The 21,791-nt window shown below is 43.0% G+C and overlaps 1 protein-coding gene across 2 annotated transcripts in view; it reads right to left on the bottom strand.

Annotated features, from left to right (window-relative positions):
• LOC146862330 (cilia- and flagella-associated protein 337-like) overlaps positions 1-21,791 on the bottom strand; it is a 336,132-nt gene that overhangs the window by 70,292 nt on the left and 244,049 nt on the right. For both annotated transcript variants that reach the window (XM_085641532.1, XM_085641531.1), the window contains 2 exons: positions 10,528-10,617; positions 7,594-7,652 (listed from right to left, as the gene is read on the bottom strand). In XM_085641532.1, coding sequence (XP_085497658.1) covers positions 7,594-7,652; positions 10,528-10,617 — 149 coding nt within the window. The remainder of the gene's footprint in view (positions 1-7,593; positions 7,653-10,527; positions 10,618-21,791) is intronic.

Here is a 21,791-nt window from a genome sequence, read left to right as displayed (position 1 = left end):
GATTGTAATTTGAGGTGCGACCGCCGCCATATAAGCGGACGGTCCCAATCTCCGAGACAATGGCAGACGGACTTAAGTCGTCCGCCGTCGTAATTAGCCCCATAGTTATTTTTTCACAGTCATTTTGCAGTTTACCGTTGGATGAAATTGAAAGCCTTATTCCAATGCTTTTCTTTTTTTAAAGAACTTATATCAACATTACATTGTATTGATTTATATTTGCAACTATTTTAAAGAATTTAATCTAAAACATTATTTCCTATGTGGTTTTATTTTAAGTACCTACTGCCATGTGCTCTAGGATGGTGTTCCAGTACCAGTGTGTGGTGCTGGACTTACCACTGCTTTGAGTTGGAGTAATTTACGACTGTCTTGGGTCCCTTTGTGGCTGTAATAACTTTAGAAGTGCAGTTTGTGAATAGCAATGTGCTCACTCTTTTGTGGGTGGGTGCATGATCTTTCTTAAACCCCTCATTACTCCTCCCTAAACCACTTCCATTTAGTAGTAAGTATGCCCCTTTTCCCTGCCAATCCTCCTGATCCTTTTCACATTTACTACTAAGTAGTAAACTTACATGTTTGAGGATCTCCACATAGAAAAGGTAGGAGAGGTGGAAGTGAAGATTTACACTTGTAGGTCTGTGAAAAGCATTTTGTATTAAGTTTAGTAGTAATTTTGTAGTACTACTAAACTTAATACAAAATGCTGCTTGTGAATAGGCTGCAAACTGTTTAAACTAATAAGGACATTGGGCACCCTAGTATTAAGTGCATGGCACTTAGCATTGCTCCTAACCATGCAAATTATGTTGAATGAGTAGGGTATATTTAGTATTTGTGTGTTCTCACACAGAGATTGACTTTCCCTCACCTTGTACACCTGACACTCCCTTACCTCATAACACAAAACATATATAGGTCCTTAAGAGATGTTTCTCATGCCTCTACCTTCTCAGGAAACCTAGGAGGTCACTGTGGCACTCCTACCCATGTCTCTCCTGGAATCAAATGTGACTGCAATGGAAATTTCCTCATAATTCAGAACCACTAGGGTACCTCTCTGGTTTCTTGAAATGACCAAGTCATCACATGTATCTATGCTGCTGCCCCTTTCTCGGGATGTGTCTGCCTTTGATGTTGGGCCTTCATCTACTGAATATCAGATTATACTTCTCCACCGAGGACCATTTATTTAATGCACATTGATAAGGACTTTTGTGTCTCATGGTCAAGTAATTTTCTTTTTCTGGACCTTAGTTCTTAGTCCCTGGCTGTTTTCAGCATGGTCTTGATAGTTCACTCCATGTAGGCGCTCTCAGTAGACTGGTGGGATTGTCAAGTCTCTTAACTTTATTTCACTGCTGAATGTCTCTCTGTTGTCTCTGTTCATGTGACCCAAACACTCACTGTCTGTCTTCATGTTTTCAAGAGAGGATAACTGTTTGCTTCTTTTGCTGATTGCTCCATAGATCACAGTGCTTTATAATACTCTGGCTCAGGCCTCTCCCACGCCTGGCCCAGCCAGCCTGTGATCCGCAGAGACAGGTACACCAGCTGCTGCCAAAATTCATCTGCCTCCCTGTCCCCAGCCATGGTCAAGCATGCTGCAGTCCGGCATAGGTAAAGTTAAACCCACCGGGGCAAAGGATCTTCAAATTATAGGAGGCGGTTGCGGGTATGGTCAAGGTCCCTTGGGCCACTGTAGAAGTCTGTCTGCAACCCGACTCCCCCCCCACCAGGAGAGCGGCACCAGTACAGGATTAAACCCTGTGGAGGCTCCAAGGCAGTCGAAATTTTAGGGGACCCCATTGCAAATTATATCCGAACACCCAATGCAGTGGATTTTTTACAAACTGACAGCTGCTAGAAGATGAGCATTTAAGAGACAAACTGTTATGTCAATCTGATGTCTCTGGTTTATGTACTTTAAGGGCATTATTACGATGCCAGTGGGACGAGCGTCTGACTGGTACGTAGTGGGAACAGGACCGCCCGACAAGGAGTCGGCAGTCTCGCTGCCCTTATTACTATGCGACCGCCTTCATGGCAATCGCAAAGTGTATTTTTTCGATTGCAGCTTGTGCTGCGGGCTGCAGCACAAGACCCACTAAAAAATTTACACTTTTAAACATCCCTGCACCGTGTGGCAGGCACCATGTGGTGCTTGCCACACGGTACAGGGATGTTTCTTCCCAGACCCCATAGCAGAGGGCCAGGGGGAAGGGGATTCCTGCTAGGGGCCCCCAGAGTCTCTTTTCGCCTGCCTTTTCATGGCGGGCGAACCGCCATGAAAGAGCTGGTGGAAAGGGACATTGTAATCCCTACAGCGGTGCATGAGCAGGCCCCGCCCCTATTGTCAGGATTACTGTCCGTCCGACTGGTTCAAGCATCAGACAGTCCCTCCTACTGCTGCCTCTGACCACACGCATTATAATGCGGCTGTCGGACCGCAGCAACAGATGGGGGTCAGACCGCAACTGACGATTCATTGGTTACGGTCCCACCGACATCAAAATTACCTCCTAAATTGTTAATGGGTACATTACATTAATAGAGTATTTTCTCTACAGCGTCTTTAATGTACAGTTTTCGTTTCTTTGTATTGATTCATTGATTCATTGTTTTTTATCTTTTGGAAACAATATTTAAGAAAGCTTGATAGTAATTATCTTTCAAGATCATATCAATATTTTTTTGATTAACTGTTGCGGGCCCCTAAAAGGAGTGGGTTTCCATAGACCGGTGCCTACTTTGCCTAATTGGTAATCCAGCACTGGGCAGCACGGCGCACACTTCACCACCTCACAATGGGCCGAGGCCATGCTCCTCCCCTCTCCACCCTGCAGCCTCCGGCACTGGGCGGCACGGCGCACACTTCACCACCTCACAATGGGCCGATCTCCTCTGCCGGCTGTCAGCTACAGTCACCATGGTGCCTCGTCCTTTCTCTGGCCTATTCCTTACATACAATAACTGTTTTGTGTGTTGGAAAAGATTAGAGTTAAACTCTCTTATGTGCACCATAGATTGCCCATCTTAAATGCTCAGATGGGTGAAGGGAGTTCATACCCTGTTTTGATTAAAACATTGGTCTCTTTGCTGAAACTGCAAACAGTTATCAGTATTTCACTATTAAAAGTATAGCAACCCTACTGTGAACATTTCTGATAATGCAGCCCTTACAACAGGTTCTAGTCCTGTTCCACCAAATGTTATGTCTGTTGAAGCCTTCTAATCCTGTTAGTGTAAGGACATTGCAGCCATGCGGTGGAAGTCTGGTGTTCTCCCAACACGTGTATACCAATGCCTTTGATAATGCTGCTGCTTTTCGATTCTCATTACTGCAGCCCTGCAGGGGATGTAAGCCCTGCCTCATTACATTTGTGTCAGACTTGCTTAGAAGTTCTGAAATTATTCAATTACAAAATGAAATTCTTTCAGGGAATAGGTGCAACTGGCCAAATAAAGGTGTGGTTGTCCTGCATTGAAGGGGAGGCCCTAATTTAATAAAAGAAGTTCTACTTACAATACAAATCTATAGCAGCTCGGCTCTCCTAATCAGAATCTGCCAGGCCTACAGGTGCCCATCACAAGTGCGGCTGCTATGCTGAGAATATTGGTACTTTCCAAATTGACAGCCTTGCTGAGTAGTATTGCAACTGTCCCAATAAAAGTACAGCAGCTTCACCAGAAGGGCAGCAGCCATCGTGTACTTATTACCAGTACTTGTGAAGGAAGGTAAAATAAAGTTCAGGCCCCATGATCATTTATTCCTTTCCTTCACTTCTCTGATGAGACTACCAAGTGAAAATGCCCTCTTTAGACACACAACATTAGAAAAATTGTCACCAACACATATTTCTATTAAAACCACAAACGCTTGTGCATCGTAAAAAATCCAGATCTACTGGTTTTGGCAATGCTTGTTGAGGAATGAGCAAAACTGAATCTTCAGCTGCGTTTGGGTGGCACAAAAAGGCTATTTGCCAAACACAAGGAGAAGGTGCTTCGGATTAGCAGAGTTTAGGAGGGGTGGACTTTGGTTCATGTATTTTTCTGCCTGAAGGTGCTGCTGAATCAAAGGCCAGCCTTATGAGGTTTTTTTCACTTTTTGCTCACAAAAATTCCCAGGGTTATTTCTGCAAGTCATAGATTTCCATGGGAACTCCTGCACTACTCTATGTACTCCTACCACGTTTCTTTTCTCCACAAACTCCATATTTGCCTTATTTTCCTGCACCATTATGATTTAGCCTGCAGGGGAAAATGACAGTGACTCATGTATTTTTATCATTTCTATAGCAAGATACGTGGTGCCAACTAAACCATTTCACACATAGTAGTGGGTGGAGAATATTAATTTGTATTAACATATTTTGTATTCTAGTTTTTACCCACCCCCCCTGTTCCCCTGTACGTCCCACCTCTTCGCCCACCTTCAGATCTTCTTTTCTTACATGCACCCCGGATCCTGCTGCCAATGCCAAGTGCCCTTGGAGTGGCTACCCAGTTAGCTCACTTATGGGCTCAATGCTCCAATCCTGGGATGTGTGTTATATCACTGCAACCTTCAAAGTACAAGCAAACTCGTAACACAACATCCACAGAACAACCGGATGCAAGAATGCTGTCAGTCACTATTGGTAAATGATACTGAGAAGTCTGTGGCCTAGACACAAGATTTTACAATATTGTGACCAGCAAATTGACAGTTGCAGCCACAAGAATGTGGCATTTGCAAAAACAAAATCAGATTATTGTGACTGTAGTGCTATTTCTTACTTCTATTGATGTTAGCAATGGGGTTTCTGGTTGGCTAGGGCCAGGCAGACGCCACCACTCTAGTCAGATTCACGCCAATAGAACCTGTGCTCATCCTCTGGTAGCTTGGTGCAGAGCAGGCAGGGTTATTATCAGAGGCAATGTGTAAAGCATTTGTGCAACACACTCACACAGTAACACAATGAATACACCACAAAAGAGACTCCATAGAGGATTATGTAAAAATAGGTTTCTATATTGTACATCAAACAAGACTTGAATCACATAAATCCTTCCATTAGTGCAAGTAATGCAATTTTGTTTAGAGACAAACACACAAATCATAATATGTAAACATAGGTCACAGAAGCACCTATGCTCCTACGAGACTGGTTACAGTAAATTCTGTGAGCCCTGCTGAAACGATTGCATTTAGAAACCAAACATAGGGCACAGGAGCACCTGCACGCCTACTAAACATTATACAGTAGTTTTTGTGAAGACTCACAGAAGTACGTTGTCAATTATCCCAGGTACGGTAACAAGGGAACATTATAATCACCCAAAAGGCAGTTGCATTAAATGTTTCCCGTCTTGGGAGGCAGTCTCACACTCCTCTTGGGGTCCTCCACGGAGGTTTCATCTCAGAATGCAGACAAAGAACAATGCCCAAGTTGGTAAACCCAAGAAGCGGAGATGCCCATGTAGAGGCGCAAGACGGCTGCACGATTCTCTCAGGCCCTACTCACCCACCATGTTCCATGTGGGAATGGGCCCAATCTCAGGGATTTTCCACAGAGGAAGAGGGCACCCTTTCACGGTGCTATGTGGAGGATACTGGAAGGTGGCCTTTGAAGCTTGCCCCAAGTCTTTGGGTTCCAGCCTTCCCTCGCTGGTCACACATGGTGCTCCAGGGGTGAGGCCTCAGTGACAGTCCTTGAGCGACGTGTCGAGGAGGGGCCGCCTTAGCAGGGCTTCCCTCAGCACTGACGTAGCTCCTGTCACCCCTGGGACAAGCGGGCCGTGTCCACAGGGCTTCCCTTCAGCCTGCGGCGTCGGAGATGGCGATTAAGTGCTCAAGCTGACCCTCACACACTGGAAGTGCTGAAGTCAGCCGTCTCAGGCAGTACAAAGCGCTCAACATGCACTGGCTGTGGAAATGAAGGGCCCACCACGCACTGGTTAGTAGAAATTGACCAAGCCGCAGGCACTTCAGGTTCTGGGCAGAACAAAGAGCTGCACACGCCTGGGGTTGTAAAGCAAGGAGCAATCGATCACAGCTCCCCACTCAGCATGCTGCTGGCGGACTCACAAGGGACAGAGTCCCATGGCAGAGGTGCTTAAACGCAATCTTTGATGGCCCTGAGATTGCAAAACAGGGGGCAAGCCAACAAGCCCCAGGAGAACACTTGGGAGGCACAAAAGAAGGGGGCAGGAAGCAGGCCAGCACAAAAAGGCAGGTTGCAAAGTGTCAGTCTCTCCTGCAGCCCAGCGGTCAGCAGGCAGCAGGCCAACACAGCAAAGCAGTTAGCAAAAATGGTGATTCCTCCTAGCAGCACAGCAGTCCTCCTGGCAATGTGCAGATGTAGAGCCAGTAGCGTCTGGTTACAAGTCCCACGCACTGTCTAAAAACATGGGGTCAGAGCCCCAGTACTAAAATGCCTTTGATGTAGGGAGTGACTTCAAAAGAACCCTTAGAAGTGCCCAACAATCCATTTCAGCCTAGTCTTGGCTCCAGACAATCAGTAGGGAGGTAAAATCGGCCCTTTGTGTGAGGGCAGGACACAACCTATTGTAAGTTAAGTGTGAACCACCTCTCCCTCTCTCAGCCCAGGAAAACTATCAGTTTGCAAATGAATGCAGATGTGTCCCCTGTCACACCCAGCCCTTCCTGTGTTGTGGCTGTCTATAGAGTATGCATAAAGTCTAGCTGTCACCAAGCCCAGATGTGTATTGGAGACAGGCTGCAAAGCACAAAGAGTTATAAGCACAGAGAAATGCCCACTTTCTAAAAGTGGAATTTCTAAAATAGTGATGTAAAATACAACTTCACCAGTAAGTAGAATTTATCACTACCATTTTAAAGATACCATACATGGCAACGCCACCCCTTTCTGATCAGGAATTACCACTTAAAAGTATGTAAGGGAATTCCCAATGCTAGCCTATGAGATGAGGAGACCTCACAGCAGTGAAAAATGAAATAGGCTAAGTGTCATTACCAGAACATTCAAAACATAAAGGTACATGTCCTACCTTTTACTTTCACAGCACCCTGCCCATAGAGCCTTCCTTAGGGGTGACCTATGGGTAATAAAAGGGGAATTTAAGGCTTGGCAAGTAATTCTAAATGCCAAGTCAAGGTGGGAGCAAGCTGCGCACACAGGCACTGCGGTGGCTGGCCTGAGATGGGTTTGAAAGGTTACTTCCGTGGCTGCCACAATTAGTGCTGCAGGCCCAAATGTAGCATTTAATTCACTGGACCTGGGTATATGGTATACCAATTTACAAGAGACTTATAAGTAATTCAAATATGCCAAACAGGTGTAAACCAATCATACCATGTTTAGAGGAGAGAGCACATGCACTTTAGCACTGATTAGCAGTGGTAAAGCGCCCAGAGTCCAAAAGCCAACAAAATGGTCATAAAAATAGGCAGAGCAAGGCAAACCGTTTGGCAGATAACCCTTCAGAAAGTGCCATATCCAACAATTGTTTTTGTGTATTTCTGCTTCAACTTCAACACACAATGCATATTTTTTACAACATTAATTTGCTGGAAGAAAGAACTAACAATAGGAAACATATATTGTTATAACCAGCAATACTTACTCCAGGAAAATAAGCAAATACTTTGCCTCCTCCCGATATATTCCAAAATGTGATGTAACCTGGAAAGAGATTTCACTTATCAGTTGTCTCCTGAATCTGCTAACAAAGAATATACGTTCCAATGAATATCTATAAATACATTTATTTCCATAAGCCTATATAATTAATGTACTTATTTTTTAACCCCTTTAGTCTCGTCTCCAGGAATCTCCCACAATGGGACCAAGTAATCCCATACCATCCCTCCCACAGGAGCTTGATGACAATGTCTAAAGGGCACATTCGGATGTTATGGGCTGAGGAACACAAGCTTGCGCTTCAGGGGTGTAAGTGGTGTGTGTAAAGTTTTATGGAGTGCAAGATCTCCAAACCAAAACATCAGTGCACTATGGGGCATATTTATTTTGTTTGTGGCACAGGGCACCGCGGCAAGTCACCATTCTGCGCTGCCCTGCATCAAAGGGAAAGGATAGGAAAGCACTGCATTTATCCAGTATGGCACATTCCTGTCCTTCTCACTTGCACTGGTACCATTTTAGCAGACTAGCACCAACGCAGGCATGCTTGAACCATGGTGCAAGGGAGCCTGTGTTTTAGACAGAATTGTTTTTGTGCCTTCCTGCACACAGACAATCCTGAGAGGCTTTTTCCTCTTTCTGTGTGTGCTGCAGAAGACAGCATCTATAGAAAGAGAATAACACGAGGAGAAATAAAGATATTTCTTCTTGTTACGCAACTCCTAGGGAGTAGTATCTTTCTGCTGCATTCCCAGATTTACCTGTTTTGTAAATCTGAGAATGCCTCAAAATCCATGGATGTTGCGTGGGAACACCCACGCAACACCCATGGAAACGCCTCCCTAACGCAGAGTAGTGCATTGCAGCAATTTCGGCTGCATTACATTACTCGATTCATAAAGCCATGCAGGGCTATGCAAGGTGGCCTTGCGTGGCTTCATAAATTTTATTTGACATTGGCTTCGCTCTTGCACCACTTTGCATGGTGCAAGAACGATGCAAAGGGGCTCATAAATATGCCCCTAAGTGAGGGACCAGCGCTAATCTTTTTTAGATACTCCACCAGCTTCTTGAGTGATGGTCAACGGTAAATGTAATCACACTTGTTTGTTCACAGTGGGGAAAAGACAACAGTACTGAGATCAGAGCCAGACCTATGGTATTTGCAAAGCGAGCATACAGCAAAGAATCAAAAGAACTAAAAAAAACAGGGAATGGTTCACGGTTGAATACACTAGACGTATCCAACATAGGTCAGGGCAGGTGGATCCATGCCACATAAACAACATTCACAAATTATTAATTTAAATATAAATAATTAATGTAGTCCGTGTCCATAATAAAAACTGGCAGGACCTTGTCCACCGGAACTGACGCTCGGTCGCCCGGTATACCATGACCCTGAGAAGAAGGAGGGAGTAGAGAGTATTGGACTGTTTGGTTGAATGGTTTAGGTCGTAGGTGTTGAGTCTTTTATGACTGGTCTTATTAGGTGTTTTCTGTTCATTTTCCATCTTCCCTGGTAAAACTATGACCCCAGTGTTCATAAATGTCTATTTAAAAAATGCATTTTATTCAAAGGCCAAAAATGTAACATTGGTAAAATGACAAACTGCTATTAGCGACTGGGGAAATATCACCTGTTTCTCTTGGTAACCAGTGATCAAAAGTGTAAAAGTAAGACAAAGTAAACCTGCTTCGTTCTTAAGGTAGCGTGCATTTCTTTGAAAGAAAAGTAAGAATAACACAGTGCAAAGATGAATAATACATGAAAAACATGAAATGATAGCAGAAAGGCAAACACGATAGTGGCCCAACAGCTTTGGCACTCAAGTGGAATACTTTCTAGTCAGAGACAGACATGTGGAAGGGGAAAATGCCATAAGTCAATGGCTGACATGGACCGGCCCGCCACTCCATGCTGTAAGCTGTGGTGGGCAGAAGCAAAATGTGAAGGACATTTGACAGGCCCATGGATGAAGAGTGTTGATTGAAAGGCTGGTAAAACAACCTCTGCTTTTATTATATGTTATTTGCCTATTTATTTTTGTGATGGATAACTATTTGCTTAATGGTTTTTGTTCCATATGCAAGCCACTGTTAAGGGGCAGGATTTGTTACTTTTACACGTTTAATATTTATGGCTTATTTTCAGAACAAAAATCAGACATATAGGGCAGACAATTGGCTTTTTCCAAAGCTTGTTCCCCCCACCTTAATATTTTACCAAAAGTAGAATTAAGGCTACTGATTCACACCAAGGTTAATTCCAATGAACTGGAGCACTTGATTCGAAACAGACTTAGTTTACGTTTAATTATTCAAGATTATTACAAAACATTCTCAGGAGAGATCTCTTTTTTAAGATGAATTTGTTACATTCACCAAGCATTTCAACTAGACAACTGTAATGAGCTGTATGTTGGACTCCCCATGAAACTGATCGAAGGACCCTTGTCCATACAGAATGGGGCAGCACTCAGAATCCATGGACTTAAACCAAGCTAATTTAGAGATACAGCTTTACAAAGTGTTCAGAATTTTGAGAAGTGCAGATTTTATGTAAATACACTATCTGATGCATAATGCCACCTGGGCAAATCTCAGTATAGAACCTAGTTGGGCTAGAACATATATGTTCAATGTAGGCCTAGGAAGACTAGATCCATGCTGAACTGTCAGAATATACACATAAAATGTATTTATGAACAATGAATGTAAAGGGAACTCCTCTATGTAGTCAATGACTAGCCTCAAAATCTGCAATGGATCCGACCTTCGTAGACATGCATTGGACACCTATAGGCTATTGTTCGCTAAACAATGGTCATCAAGCCAGCAACTGCACACCTCTCATAGTATATTGCTGTTAGAATCTATTATTTAGCTGAATGTTATCTTAATTATTCAATGTTACCTCGAGGCCCACTGGCCACCAGTGTTGCAGCTTCATTCTTCCATTCGGCCCGTGAACAAAGAAAAATAACTTTGTTGATAATTAAATCATCTAGGAAGAGAAAATATAAATAAGGCTACCATCTTGCTAAACTGTAATTGAACTGACAGTAACATTTGACAGGTCTGCAGTGACCTTTTAAATATATTATTTACCTCCACAGTAAAAATGCAATCAAAATGGCTTCACCAATGCTTATTTTATTACTGATAGCACACAGAATGATGGTGGTGGAAATAGTGGTGGTGTTAATAGTCTTGGTTATAGTAACAGTGGTTGCAATGGTGGCTATGTTGGTAATATTCATGATGGTGATAATCGTAGTGGTGGTGGTAATAATTTAAGGGATAAAGTTCCCCCTGCTGTACATGATAAAGATATTGGATGTCAATCAATCAATCAATCAAATAACTTTATTTTACATTTAAGAACAAAGGCATAAAAGTGCATAAAAAAGAGAAAAAATATTTCATTAAGTTACACAAAAAGACCATGTATCTATAGTCTTTCCATTAAAATTCTACAACGGTAATCATAAATTAATTTATGTTACAATGCACTGAGCTAGCTCTTTCTGATGTTATTAAAGATGGCCTTAAGTTGATCACGTATTAACTAAACTATGCGTTTTTAGGGCTGCACATAAGAATGAGGCCATAACAAAGCATACATACAGCGTCTCTAGCTGTTGTATAATAGTCAGTGCTGTAATATGACTACGCAAACTGAATTTCTTTAAAAACGGAATAATAGAATTTTTTCTCTCCTTTAATTTGCAAAAGAATAAAATATGTACAACCAATTGTTTTAAGATAGTATCACAAGGGCAACATTCCAATTGATTTGCAGAAAATACTTTTGCAGGATAGCCAGCATTATTATCACATAATTAAGGCAAAATCCTATCACGACATAACGATGATGGCTATTTCTGACAAAAGTAAGATATGAGGATGGGCCATGCAACAAAGGGGGTATATCGTTACATGCTCTTACTGTGTATTTCTCTTTATTTCCATTACATCTATCTTTAGCACATTTCTCTTAGAAGAGACTTTTTAGTCTCGCCTTAGGAAAGGTTTCACAATGGGTAGGGAAATCATAAAGGTCCCCTAGCCCCAAAGACTCAAGAGTGCCCCTTATATAGTGTAGCCATACAATTTTAGATGCATGCTCTAATTTCATGATATCCCTCAAATTACATTGATTAGGCTGGACCACCTTATGTTTCCAAATGGACAGCCATTATATCAAAGGGCCAATTTAATTGCATCTAATATAGAGGGTAGGCCCAATTATTTGTGGACAATATCATTTGTACAACCCTTTGGGACAGACTATAATCTTTTACCAAATCCATCCTCAATCTTTTGCAGGCTGTCCACATGGGCTGTACCCCAGATTGCTGCCCCATATGTTGCCACAGAAGTTGTTTTGCCAGATATATTTGAACCATCTCATGTATTGGTTTATTACCCAAATTAGTAGCAAATCTAAAAATTGCAGATATGCTTTTGTTCATGTGTGTGATCCTAGATGACACCATCATTTGCCAATTTAGTTTAGTATCAAATACAATCCCCAAGATGGCTTTTCTATTGATTTGAGCTCGACTGTCTCGGACCTCGGGGTGCTTAATGGCTAGGCTCAGGAGGGGTTGATGCGGGCACGCTGACAGCGGGGGGGTGGGGGTAGAGAGGGTGGTAGGGGGGGCTAGGGTAGTAAATGTTGAAGAACCGATTACTCCTGCTATGTACATTGATGGTTGGATCTGCTACACGTTGCTATTGTATGTAACAGTGATTTATCGGTACGCTGGTTGGAAAAACTCAATAAAATATTCAATAAAAAAAAAAAAAATCAAATACAATCCCCAAATATGAAAAATTATCTACACTTTCAATTTTCCTGTCCTCAATGGCATAATTTACACTCTTTTTGCTTCTTTTCCCAACAGACATGGTAAAAAACGTTGTTTTATTATAATGCAAATCTAAATCCTTCATGAAATTTACAAAATTCATGATGCACTTCTGTAAGGATAGGGGCGTTCTTGCCAAAAGGACCGCATCTTCTGTGTACATCAAGATGGGAAATGAGGTTGAACTCGCATTCGGAGTATCTATTGACTTTTCCACTAGGATCTCATTTAATTTATTAGTATAGAGCGAAAAGAGGAAGGGAGCAAGTACACAACCCTGTCTTACTCCATTTGCTTTCTTAAAGGGTCTAGTACTTTCTCCCTGCTTACCATGACAAACCTTTGCAGTAGCTCCTAGATACAATTGTCTAATAAAACAAATTATTGCGACGTCCACTCCCATTAACTCCATGATATGCCACAACTTATTATGGTTAACGCATTCAAAGGCGGATGAAAGATCCATAAATGCCATATAAGAATTCTCGTTCTTGGCCTGTGTAAATTTTGCTACTAGAAGGGCCAGATTCAGACACTGATCCACCGTTCCTCTGCCCTTCCTAAACCCATATTGCACCTCTGCAAGGATGCCCTTTTCAGCTGCCCAATTTCCCATCCTATTTATGAATAATCGTCCCATTACCTTAGCCGTACTATCGATCAAGGCAATAGCTTGATCATTTGCAGGGTCCGAGCCGTCACCTTTCTTGTATATCGGAACAATTATGGATTGTTTCCATGACGGAAGGGGCCTGACATACTGATGGCAATTAAAACCACTTTGAGCAGGGGCACTCAAAAGGATTTATTAGATAAAAATATATCAACAGGGACCCCATCTGGACCTGCTGCCGTTAGGGACAAAGCTTGTGACAGTGCAAGCTCTACCTCATTCATTTTAAAAACCATTGGAGACGTGACTCTTGGGAATTCGGGCAGCTCATAGGTGGTGTCTTCCTTATGCTTTTGGAAAATGTTTTGAACGTGATTTACCCACGTGTTTTTGTCTATAAATACATCTATAGATGGACCTCCTTCCTTCTGCAGGAAGAGAATGTTAACCACTTTCCAAAATGCCTTGCAGTCATTGCTGTTAGCAGCTCCCCTTAGCATTTCCAAAGCTTCAGATCTCAATTGTCTTTTCTCAGATTTTTAATTTGTACCTAATCCATTGGTTTAGCCTTTAGATCATTGCTAAGATTGGGTGAAGCTTTTGAGCAAATTTTATCAAACCAGCGATTTTGTTGCTGGTTACGTGCACCTAATGGGAAGGTTATTAGTATTTTGATGCTTTCTAAGATTTTACTGAATGTTGTAATTACTTGTTGATTATTTATTTGAAGTTTGAAGCAAGTAAGCACCTCATTGTAGTTGGTGACTGTTAAGCGGGAGAAAAGAAGCCTTTTATTAATTTTATTCCACCTTAAAGTGTATCCATTTCGTCTTGCTAAGATAGGTTTGGGGGTTAAGGTATTCTTTCTAGTAACCCATTGATCTTTCCACGGGAGGGTTGTTAGAATAATTGTGTGGTCGCTGAATTCCGTCATCCTGATATTTATCTCAGTGGTGGTGTTTTCATGATTACCAGATATTATTATGTAATCTATTGATGAGGTAGTCCCCGCTCTGTAAAAGGTGGGATAATTTGTGCATTATTACCGACTTTCTGGGTCTTGAGTACTAGCTGCCAGACTATTAATAAATTGTTTAAAGCATTTCCTTATGTGAAGTGAATGAAGTGATCTTTTAAGTCATCAGACTGTACGATTTGTTGGCACATATGGTAGTCACCATTCATACATTTGATTATATTAAAATCACCAGCCCATGTAAAATAAACTGGTTTTGCTTGTGTAAATATTATATTCCCCAATATTCCTTTGAGTTCTTTTACCACATCCGATGGGTTCTCGAAATTATTATTATAGAAGTTTATTATCATCAAAAGTATACTGTCATTTCTATTTATCAAGATAATATGGAAATGCAGCGATTTATTAATAAAGCTCACCAGTTTAAATGAAATTATATTGGATATACATGTTAATAGGCCCCCTTTTGCTCTTCCTTTAACGAATGGTAGGGCTGGTGTATGAAAACATTGATACCCATTTAAATAAATAGGGGACACCTCCCATGTCTCTTGTAAACATAGAATTTGATGATTTAAAAGTTCATTATACCAGTCCTTATTGTGTTTTTTTATCTTTATATCCTGCTATATTCCAGGAAAGTAGGGTATAATGAGTTTTAGTCATTGGAATATTATTTATTGAGTCATGACTATCTGGCAAGACCTTAAACTTAGATTTCAAGATTGTACTTGAACAGGTGGTAGTATCATCAATACTTCCCTTGAGTTCAGTCAAATTTGCGATTAATGGAGGATCCAACAAAGGAAAATGCTACTAAATGCTACTTACCAGTATGCATCTGTTCTTGGCATGTAGAACTGTAGAGTTGTACACTTTAGCATAGATCGCCATCTGGTGTCAGGTTCGGATGTTTGCAGTTTGTTTTTGTCGAAGAAGTCTTTGTTAGTCACGAGATTGGTGACTCCTCCTCGTAGTGACAGTGCGCATGGGCATCGACTCCATCCCCATGTTGTTTTTCACCATAAAGGGTAATGATGGAGTTAGTAGGAAAGTAGAAAAGGGTGTCCATGTGTAATGTATCTAAATAAGATGATACTGCAATGGGTAAAAGTATCCGGGGAGGTGGGTGGGCATGTACATCTCTACAGCTCTACATGCCAAGAACAGATGCATACTGGTAAGTAGCATTTTCCGTTCGAGGCATATGAGCTGTAGATTGTACACTTTAGCATAGACTATATAGCAGTTTGTCTCCTTAGCGGTGGCAACCTGTATCCATTGTAGTGGTCTGAAAATGTGTTCTTAATACAGCCTGGCCCACACTAGCTTGTTGCTTTGCTTGCACATCTACACAATAGTGTTTAGTGAAGGTGTGTGGTGTAGACCAAGCTGCTGCTTTGCAGATGTCATCTAGTGGAATATTCCCCCAGAATGCCATAGAAGCCCCTAGTTTGCTTGTGGAATGAGCTCTAGGGGGAATGGTTAGCGTGCGTTTAGCTGTGAGATAGCATATTTGGATGCACTTGACAATCCATCTTGCAATCCCTGTTTTTGAAATGGGCTTGCCCTTGTGAAGTGGGGAGAAAGATACAAAGAGTTGTTTAGTCTTTCTAAAAGGTTTAGTTCTTTCTATGTATGTACTGCTCGATTTTTCCGGTCTTATTGTGTTGAAGGGTGATTTAGGTGACTTCAGTCTCTTTCCATTCAAGTCTAAGGGTTAGAGTAGTGTATAGAGCCTATTTATTAGGCACTTCGACATGATCCTGTGTTATGTATAATAGACTGAAGTCAAGGGTGAAATGTACTGCTATTAATGTGACTTCAGTCTCTTTTCATTCAAGTCTAAGGGTTAGAGTAGTGTATAGAGCCTATTTATTAGGCACTCCGACATGATCCTGTGTTCTTCCCCATAGATCAGGGTTTGCATACATATCCTAGGGGATAGATTCGTTAGCATTAGGGGTAATCTGTTCTGTAGTGAGGGTATTTCATGGAGCCGTGCTGAATTCAGGCCTGGTAGGCCTTAAACGGGAGAGACTCCATCTTTCCTCCTGCTCTGGCAGCTTGGGATGTTTCTAGGTCATAGGCAGTGTTTTAGTTAGGAGGTGTTATTCGCTTGGAGAGAACCAGTTCAGGCCGGCCCTTATCGAAGGATTGTATTTTTCTTCATGCCGAAGACACTACATCAGGCCGGCCGGCTGGGAACGTGTCCTTGGCACGGGGAGGTACAAGAATTTGGTGGGCGGCAGGTTAAGGGCTGGAATTTTCCATGAGGAAATGCACATCTATATTAGTGAAAGTTTGAGGCAGATACTGGCACTTTCTTTTAGTCCGTAGGCGGCACCTGGCCGTTAGCAGGAAAGCTACTACTTATTCCAGGGAAGACAGCTGAAAAACTTGAAGGTGGAGAAAAACCGAGAGACAGATATTCTTCTAACAGAATAGCCAAAGAGAAGAGAGTAGCCGATGAGGAAGAGGTCCCAGTGACTCGGAGAAAAGAGAAGGGAGTAGATCTGTGACTGCGGAGGTGTGACTTCCAGGCGAAGCCGAGGCGCAGACGAGAAGGGAACCTAGATGACCATTGAGTGCAGGCTACATACGACCAAGGTGATGTCAACCCCTTACTATTAGAGTGTACAACTTAATCTTCCACTTTGCTTTGCAGGTTATGTGATATGTATTATGTTCTGTGAGCGTGTATGTAGTAACTAGATAAAGTATTCAGTTCGCAGCTTTGCAGGTTATGTGATATGTATTATGTTCTGTGAGCGTGTATGTAGTAACTAGATAAAGTATTCAGTTTGTAGCTTTGCAGGTTATGTGATATGTATTATGTTCTGTGAGCGTGTATGTAGTAACTAAATAAAGTATTCAGTTTGTAGCGAATCAATATGTGCTGCGTGTTCTTGTATAAGAGGGTAACCTATTCTTCTAGTCAGCTGTGACTTGCAGGTAGGTGGTAACTGAATAAGGGAGAAAGGAGCCCCTCGAACTGGGGAACAGGTTGTGCTCACCCAGCAGTCTTTGTGTGCCCTTGTGGTATGTCCTGGTAATTATAGTGAATCAACATGTACTGCGTGTTCTTGTATAAGAGGGTAGCCTATTCTTCTAGTCAGCTGTGACTTGACATGAACAGATGTTAATCCTGATCAGGTAGGTGGTAACTGAGTAAGGGAGAAAGGAGCCCCTCGAACTGGGGAACAGGTTGTGCTCAACTAGCAGTCTTTGTGTGCCCTTGTTGTATGTCCTGGTAATTATAGTGAATCAACATGTACTGCGTGTTCTTATATAAGAGGGTAGCCTATTCTTCTAGTCAGCTGTGACTTGACATGAACAGATGTTAATCCTGATCAGGTAGGTGGTAACTGAGTAAGGGAGAAAGGAGCCCCTCGAACTGGGGAACAGGTTGTGCTCAACTAGCAGTCTTTGTGTGCCCTTGTTGTATGTCCTGGTAATTATAGTGAATCAACATGTACTGCGTGTTCTTGTATAAGAGGGTAGCCTATTCTTCTAGTCAGCTGTGACTTGACATGAACAGATGTTAATCCTGATCAGGTAGGTGGTAACTGAATAAGGGAGAAAGGAGCCCCTCGAACTGGGGAACAAGTTGTGCTCAACTAGCTGTCTTTGTGTGATCTGATATATAGTAACACTGATTCCCTTTTTGTATGTCGTGGTAATTATAGGATGAACGCGTGCTAAGGCTGCCGTCTGGGTAGGAAGTCCTGGGTCCGTTTGGGACCGCGAGGCTGTGGCTGCCGTCTGGGCAGGAAGTCCTGGGTCCGTTTGGGACCGCGAGGCTGTGGCTGCCGTCTGGGCAGGAAGTCCTGGGTCCGTTTGGGACCGCGAGGCTGTGGCTGCCGTCTGGGCAGGAAGTCCTGGGTCCGTTTGGGACCGCGAGGCTGTGGCTGCCGTCTGGGCAGGAAGTCCTGGGTCCGTTTGGGACCGCGAGGCTGTGACTTGTAGGTCTTGGTATATATAGTAGGAATTCCCTGTCCTTAGGTGGTACATATATGTGGTTATTTAGGTGTAAATAGGCCCTAGGGAGGGGGTAACGTTCTGGTTTGGGTTAGAGAGGCTCTGTTGAGCGGGTTCTATCTGATCCGAAAACCCAAGCAGAACAATGTAGTATAGTAGTGCTCTTTTGATGTCTAGTGTGTGAAGAGCGCGTTCTGCCACTGAGTTTGGTTGAGGGGGAAAAAACTGGGAGTTCAACAGACTGATTCAGATGGAAGGCAGAAACTACCTTGGGTAGAAACTTTGGGTTAGGCCTAAGAACCACTTTACTATGATGCATCTGTAAAAATGGTTCTTGTATGGTTAAGGCCTGGAGTTCACTAACTCTCCTGAGGGATGTGATAGCTACTAGGAAGGCTACTTTCCAAGTGAGGAATTGTAATTCACATTTGTGTAGAGGTTCAAATGGGGGGCCCATGAGCCAGGTAAGGACAACATTAAGGTTCCAGACTGGAGAGGGTGGAACTCAAGGTGGAATTATTATTTTTAGTCCTTCCATAAACGCTTTGATAGCAGGAACTCGAAATAGAGACAAGTGTTGTATATTTTGGAGGTAAGCGGCTATTGCAGCTAGATGTAGGCGTATAGATGTATATGCCAAATTACATTGTTGTAGATGCAGGAGATAACAGATAATGTTTTGAATGGAAGTAACTAGTGGGTTGATGTTGATATTTGTACAATAAACAATGAATCGTTTCCACTTTGCTGCCTAGCATGCTCTTGTGGTAGGACGTCTAGCCTCTTTCATGACGTTCATACAATCTGGTGGGAGATTGAGGTAGCCAAACTCTAGGACCTCAGGAGCCAGATCGCAAGATTGAGTTGATTTGGGATCTGGAAGGCTTATCTCTCCATGGTTCTGCGTAAGGAGTTTGGGTGAGAGGTGTAGCTTTTGATGTGGAACTATTGATAGTTCCAAGAGGGTTGTGAACCATGGTTGTCGGGCCCATGTTGGAGCAACCAGGATCATTGTGAGGGAATGTTGTTTAAGTTTCCGAACTACTAATTGAATGAGCGGGAGAGGCAGAAAAGCGTAAGCAAATTTGTTTGACCAGTTCATCCATAGCGCATTGCCTTTGGACAATGGGTGTGGATACCTGGAGGTGAAGTTTGGGCATTTTGCGTTGTGGTGTGTGGCGAACTGATCTATGTCTGGGTGTCCCCACATTTGAAAGAATGGAAGAAGAACTTGAGGATGAAGTTCCCATTTGTGGATTTGTTGTGTTTGTCGACTGAACAGATCCGCGATCTGATTGTGTACTCCTGGTAGATGCTCTGCAAGGAGGTATATCTTTTACGGAATAGCCCAAGCGCGAAAGTTGGAGAGAGTATGTACCCCCTGTTTTTGAATGTAATACATTGCTGTCATGTTGTCTGTAATTATTAGGACAGCTTTGCCTAGTAGCAAAAGTTGGAAAGATTTTAGCGCTAAAATGATTGCTAGTAACTCCAGGTGGTTTATGTGGAGTTGTTTCTGTCGAGGAGTCCATAAGCCCTGGACAGTCTGACTTTGTAGATGAACTCCCCAGCCGGTGAGCGACGCATCTGTTGTTAGTACTATCTGTGGAATCGGGTCGAGGAACGACCGCCCTTTGTAAAGGTTTCCACCACTGCAGAGAGTGATGTGTGCAGCTGTCCACCAACATCAGATCTGTCAGCTGGCCTTGAGCCTGGTTCCACTGATGTGCTAAACATTCTTGCAAGGGACGCATTTGGAGTCTTGCATAAGGGACAATGAGAATGCAAGAAGCCATCATTACGATTAGCTGCATAAACATTCGAGCTGGCAACGAGTGTTGAGATCGAAATTGTAATATTAGCGCAAGCATGGATTGAATCCTGCCTGGCTTTGGGTATGCTAGAGCATTTGAGGTGTCCAGAGTAGCCCCTAGATACTGTTATATGTTGCATGGCTGAAGGTGAGACTTGTTCAGGTTTACTGTGAAACCCAAGATGTGAAGTAGTGGGATAGTTTTGTGTGTGTGCTGCATACAATTGTTGTGGGATTTTGCCTTTATGAGCCAGTCATCCAGATAAGGGAACACATGAATGTGTTGCCTTCTTAAATGGGCCGCCACAACTGTGAGGCATTTTGTGAAGACTCTGAGTACCGTGGTTACTCCGAATGGAAGGACTTTGAACTGATAACGTTGTCCGTCCACTGAGGTACTTTCTGTGAGAAGGGTGAATAGGAATATGAAAATAGGCGTTCTTTAGATCTAGAGTGGAGAGGAAGTCGCCTTGTTGAAGTAGTGGGAGCACCAGTTGGAGAGGGAACATGTGGAAGGGGTCTGACTGGATGTAGAAGTTTAGGGGTCTGAGGTCTAATATTGGCCTGAGAGAGCCGTCCTTTTTTGGAATCAGAAAGTAGAGTGAATAAACCCCTGTGCCCGGTTGGGGTAAGGGAACTGGTTCTATTGTGTTTTTGTCTAGCAGAGAGAGAACTTCCTGTTTGAGTAGAGTCAAATGTTGTGTGGACATTGGACGGTGTTTGAGAGGAATGTGTGGGGGAGTGGACGTGAGTTCCAGGCAGTAACCATTCTGGATAATTTGTCTCACCCACCTGTCTGTGGTGATGGAATTCCAGACAGGTAGGAAGTGTGAAAGGCGTCCCCCGACAGGTGTGGAGTGGTCGGGGGGAAGCGCAGGGAAGTCACTGCTTGGTGGTAGGGGAGCTGCGGGTGTTGTTACCCCAGCCTCTGCCCTTGTTGTTGTTACCCCTGTAACCTCCCCTAAAGTATCCTTTGGAAAAGGAACTCTGATTGGAGCTTTTGTAAAATGAGGATTGGTGCTCTGTTGTGTTGGTTTTTGAGCCCGCTCTATAAAAGGAGCGTCGAAAGGAGCCTCTTGGAGAAGATAACTGCAAGGCTCCAATAGACTTTGCGGTTTCAGTGTCCTTTTTCATCTTCTCTATAGATGTGTCCACTGCAGGGCCAATTAGGTGCTCTTGGTCGAAGGGCTGATTAAGGATACTGGTTTGCACCTCCTGTTTAAAGCCAGATATCCTGAGCCAAGTATGCCTGCGTAACAATACGCGGTGTCCGCGGCGTCTAGGGCACATTTGATGGATGTGTTCATGATCAATTTGCCTTCTTGTATGAGGTCACCGACTTTTTCTTTGTGTTGGTCTGGTAGGTGTTGGATGAGTTTCTCTAGCTCATCGTAGTGAGCCCTATCATACCTTGCCAAGAGGGCTTGTGTATTGGCTATTCTCCAATAGTTTGCAGCTTGAGATGCCATACGTTTGCCTGAGGCATCTAATAATTTGGATTCTTTATCCAGGGGCGGGGCGTCACCCAAACCTTGAGAATTGGCCCTTTTATGTGCATTGGCTACCACCACGGAATCTAAAGGGAGTTGACCCTTAATGTATATGGGGTCACTGGGAGCAGCCTTGTATTTTTTGTCTATTCTTGTGTTAAGAAACCTAGTCCTAGCAGGGTCCTTAAACACTTCTTGTGCGTGTCTAGTGAGCCCTTTTAACATTGGTAGGACATGGAAGGCTTTTTGTGGCTGAGCAAAAGTCTCTAAGAGAAAATCCTCTTCTACAGAGTCAGAATGTAGATTCACTCCGTGGTATGCTGCGGCCCTAGTGATCAGTTGGGCAAAATTGACATTATCGTCTGGTGGGGGTGGCTTAGAATGATAAAGATCGCCATAATTAAGTTCCATATGTGGACGGTGGGAAT

Source organism: Triturus cristatus, chromosome 2_2, assembly GCF_964204655.1.
Source record: "Triturus cristatus chromosome 2_2, aTriCri1.1, whole genome shotgun sequence".
NCBI lineage: Eukaryota > Metazoa > Chordata > Amphibia > Caudata > Salamandridae > Triturus > Triturus cristatus.
The sequence above is the reverse complement of the archived record's forward strand: the minus strand, read 5'-3'. Positions and strand labels throughout refer to the sequence as shown.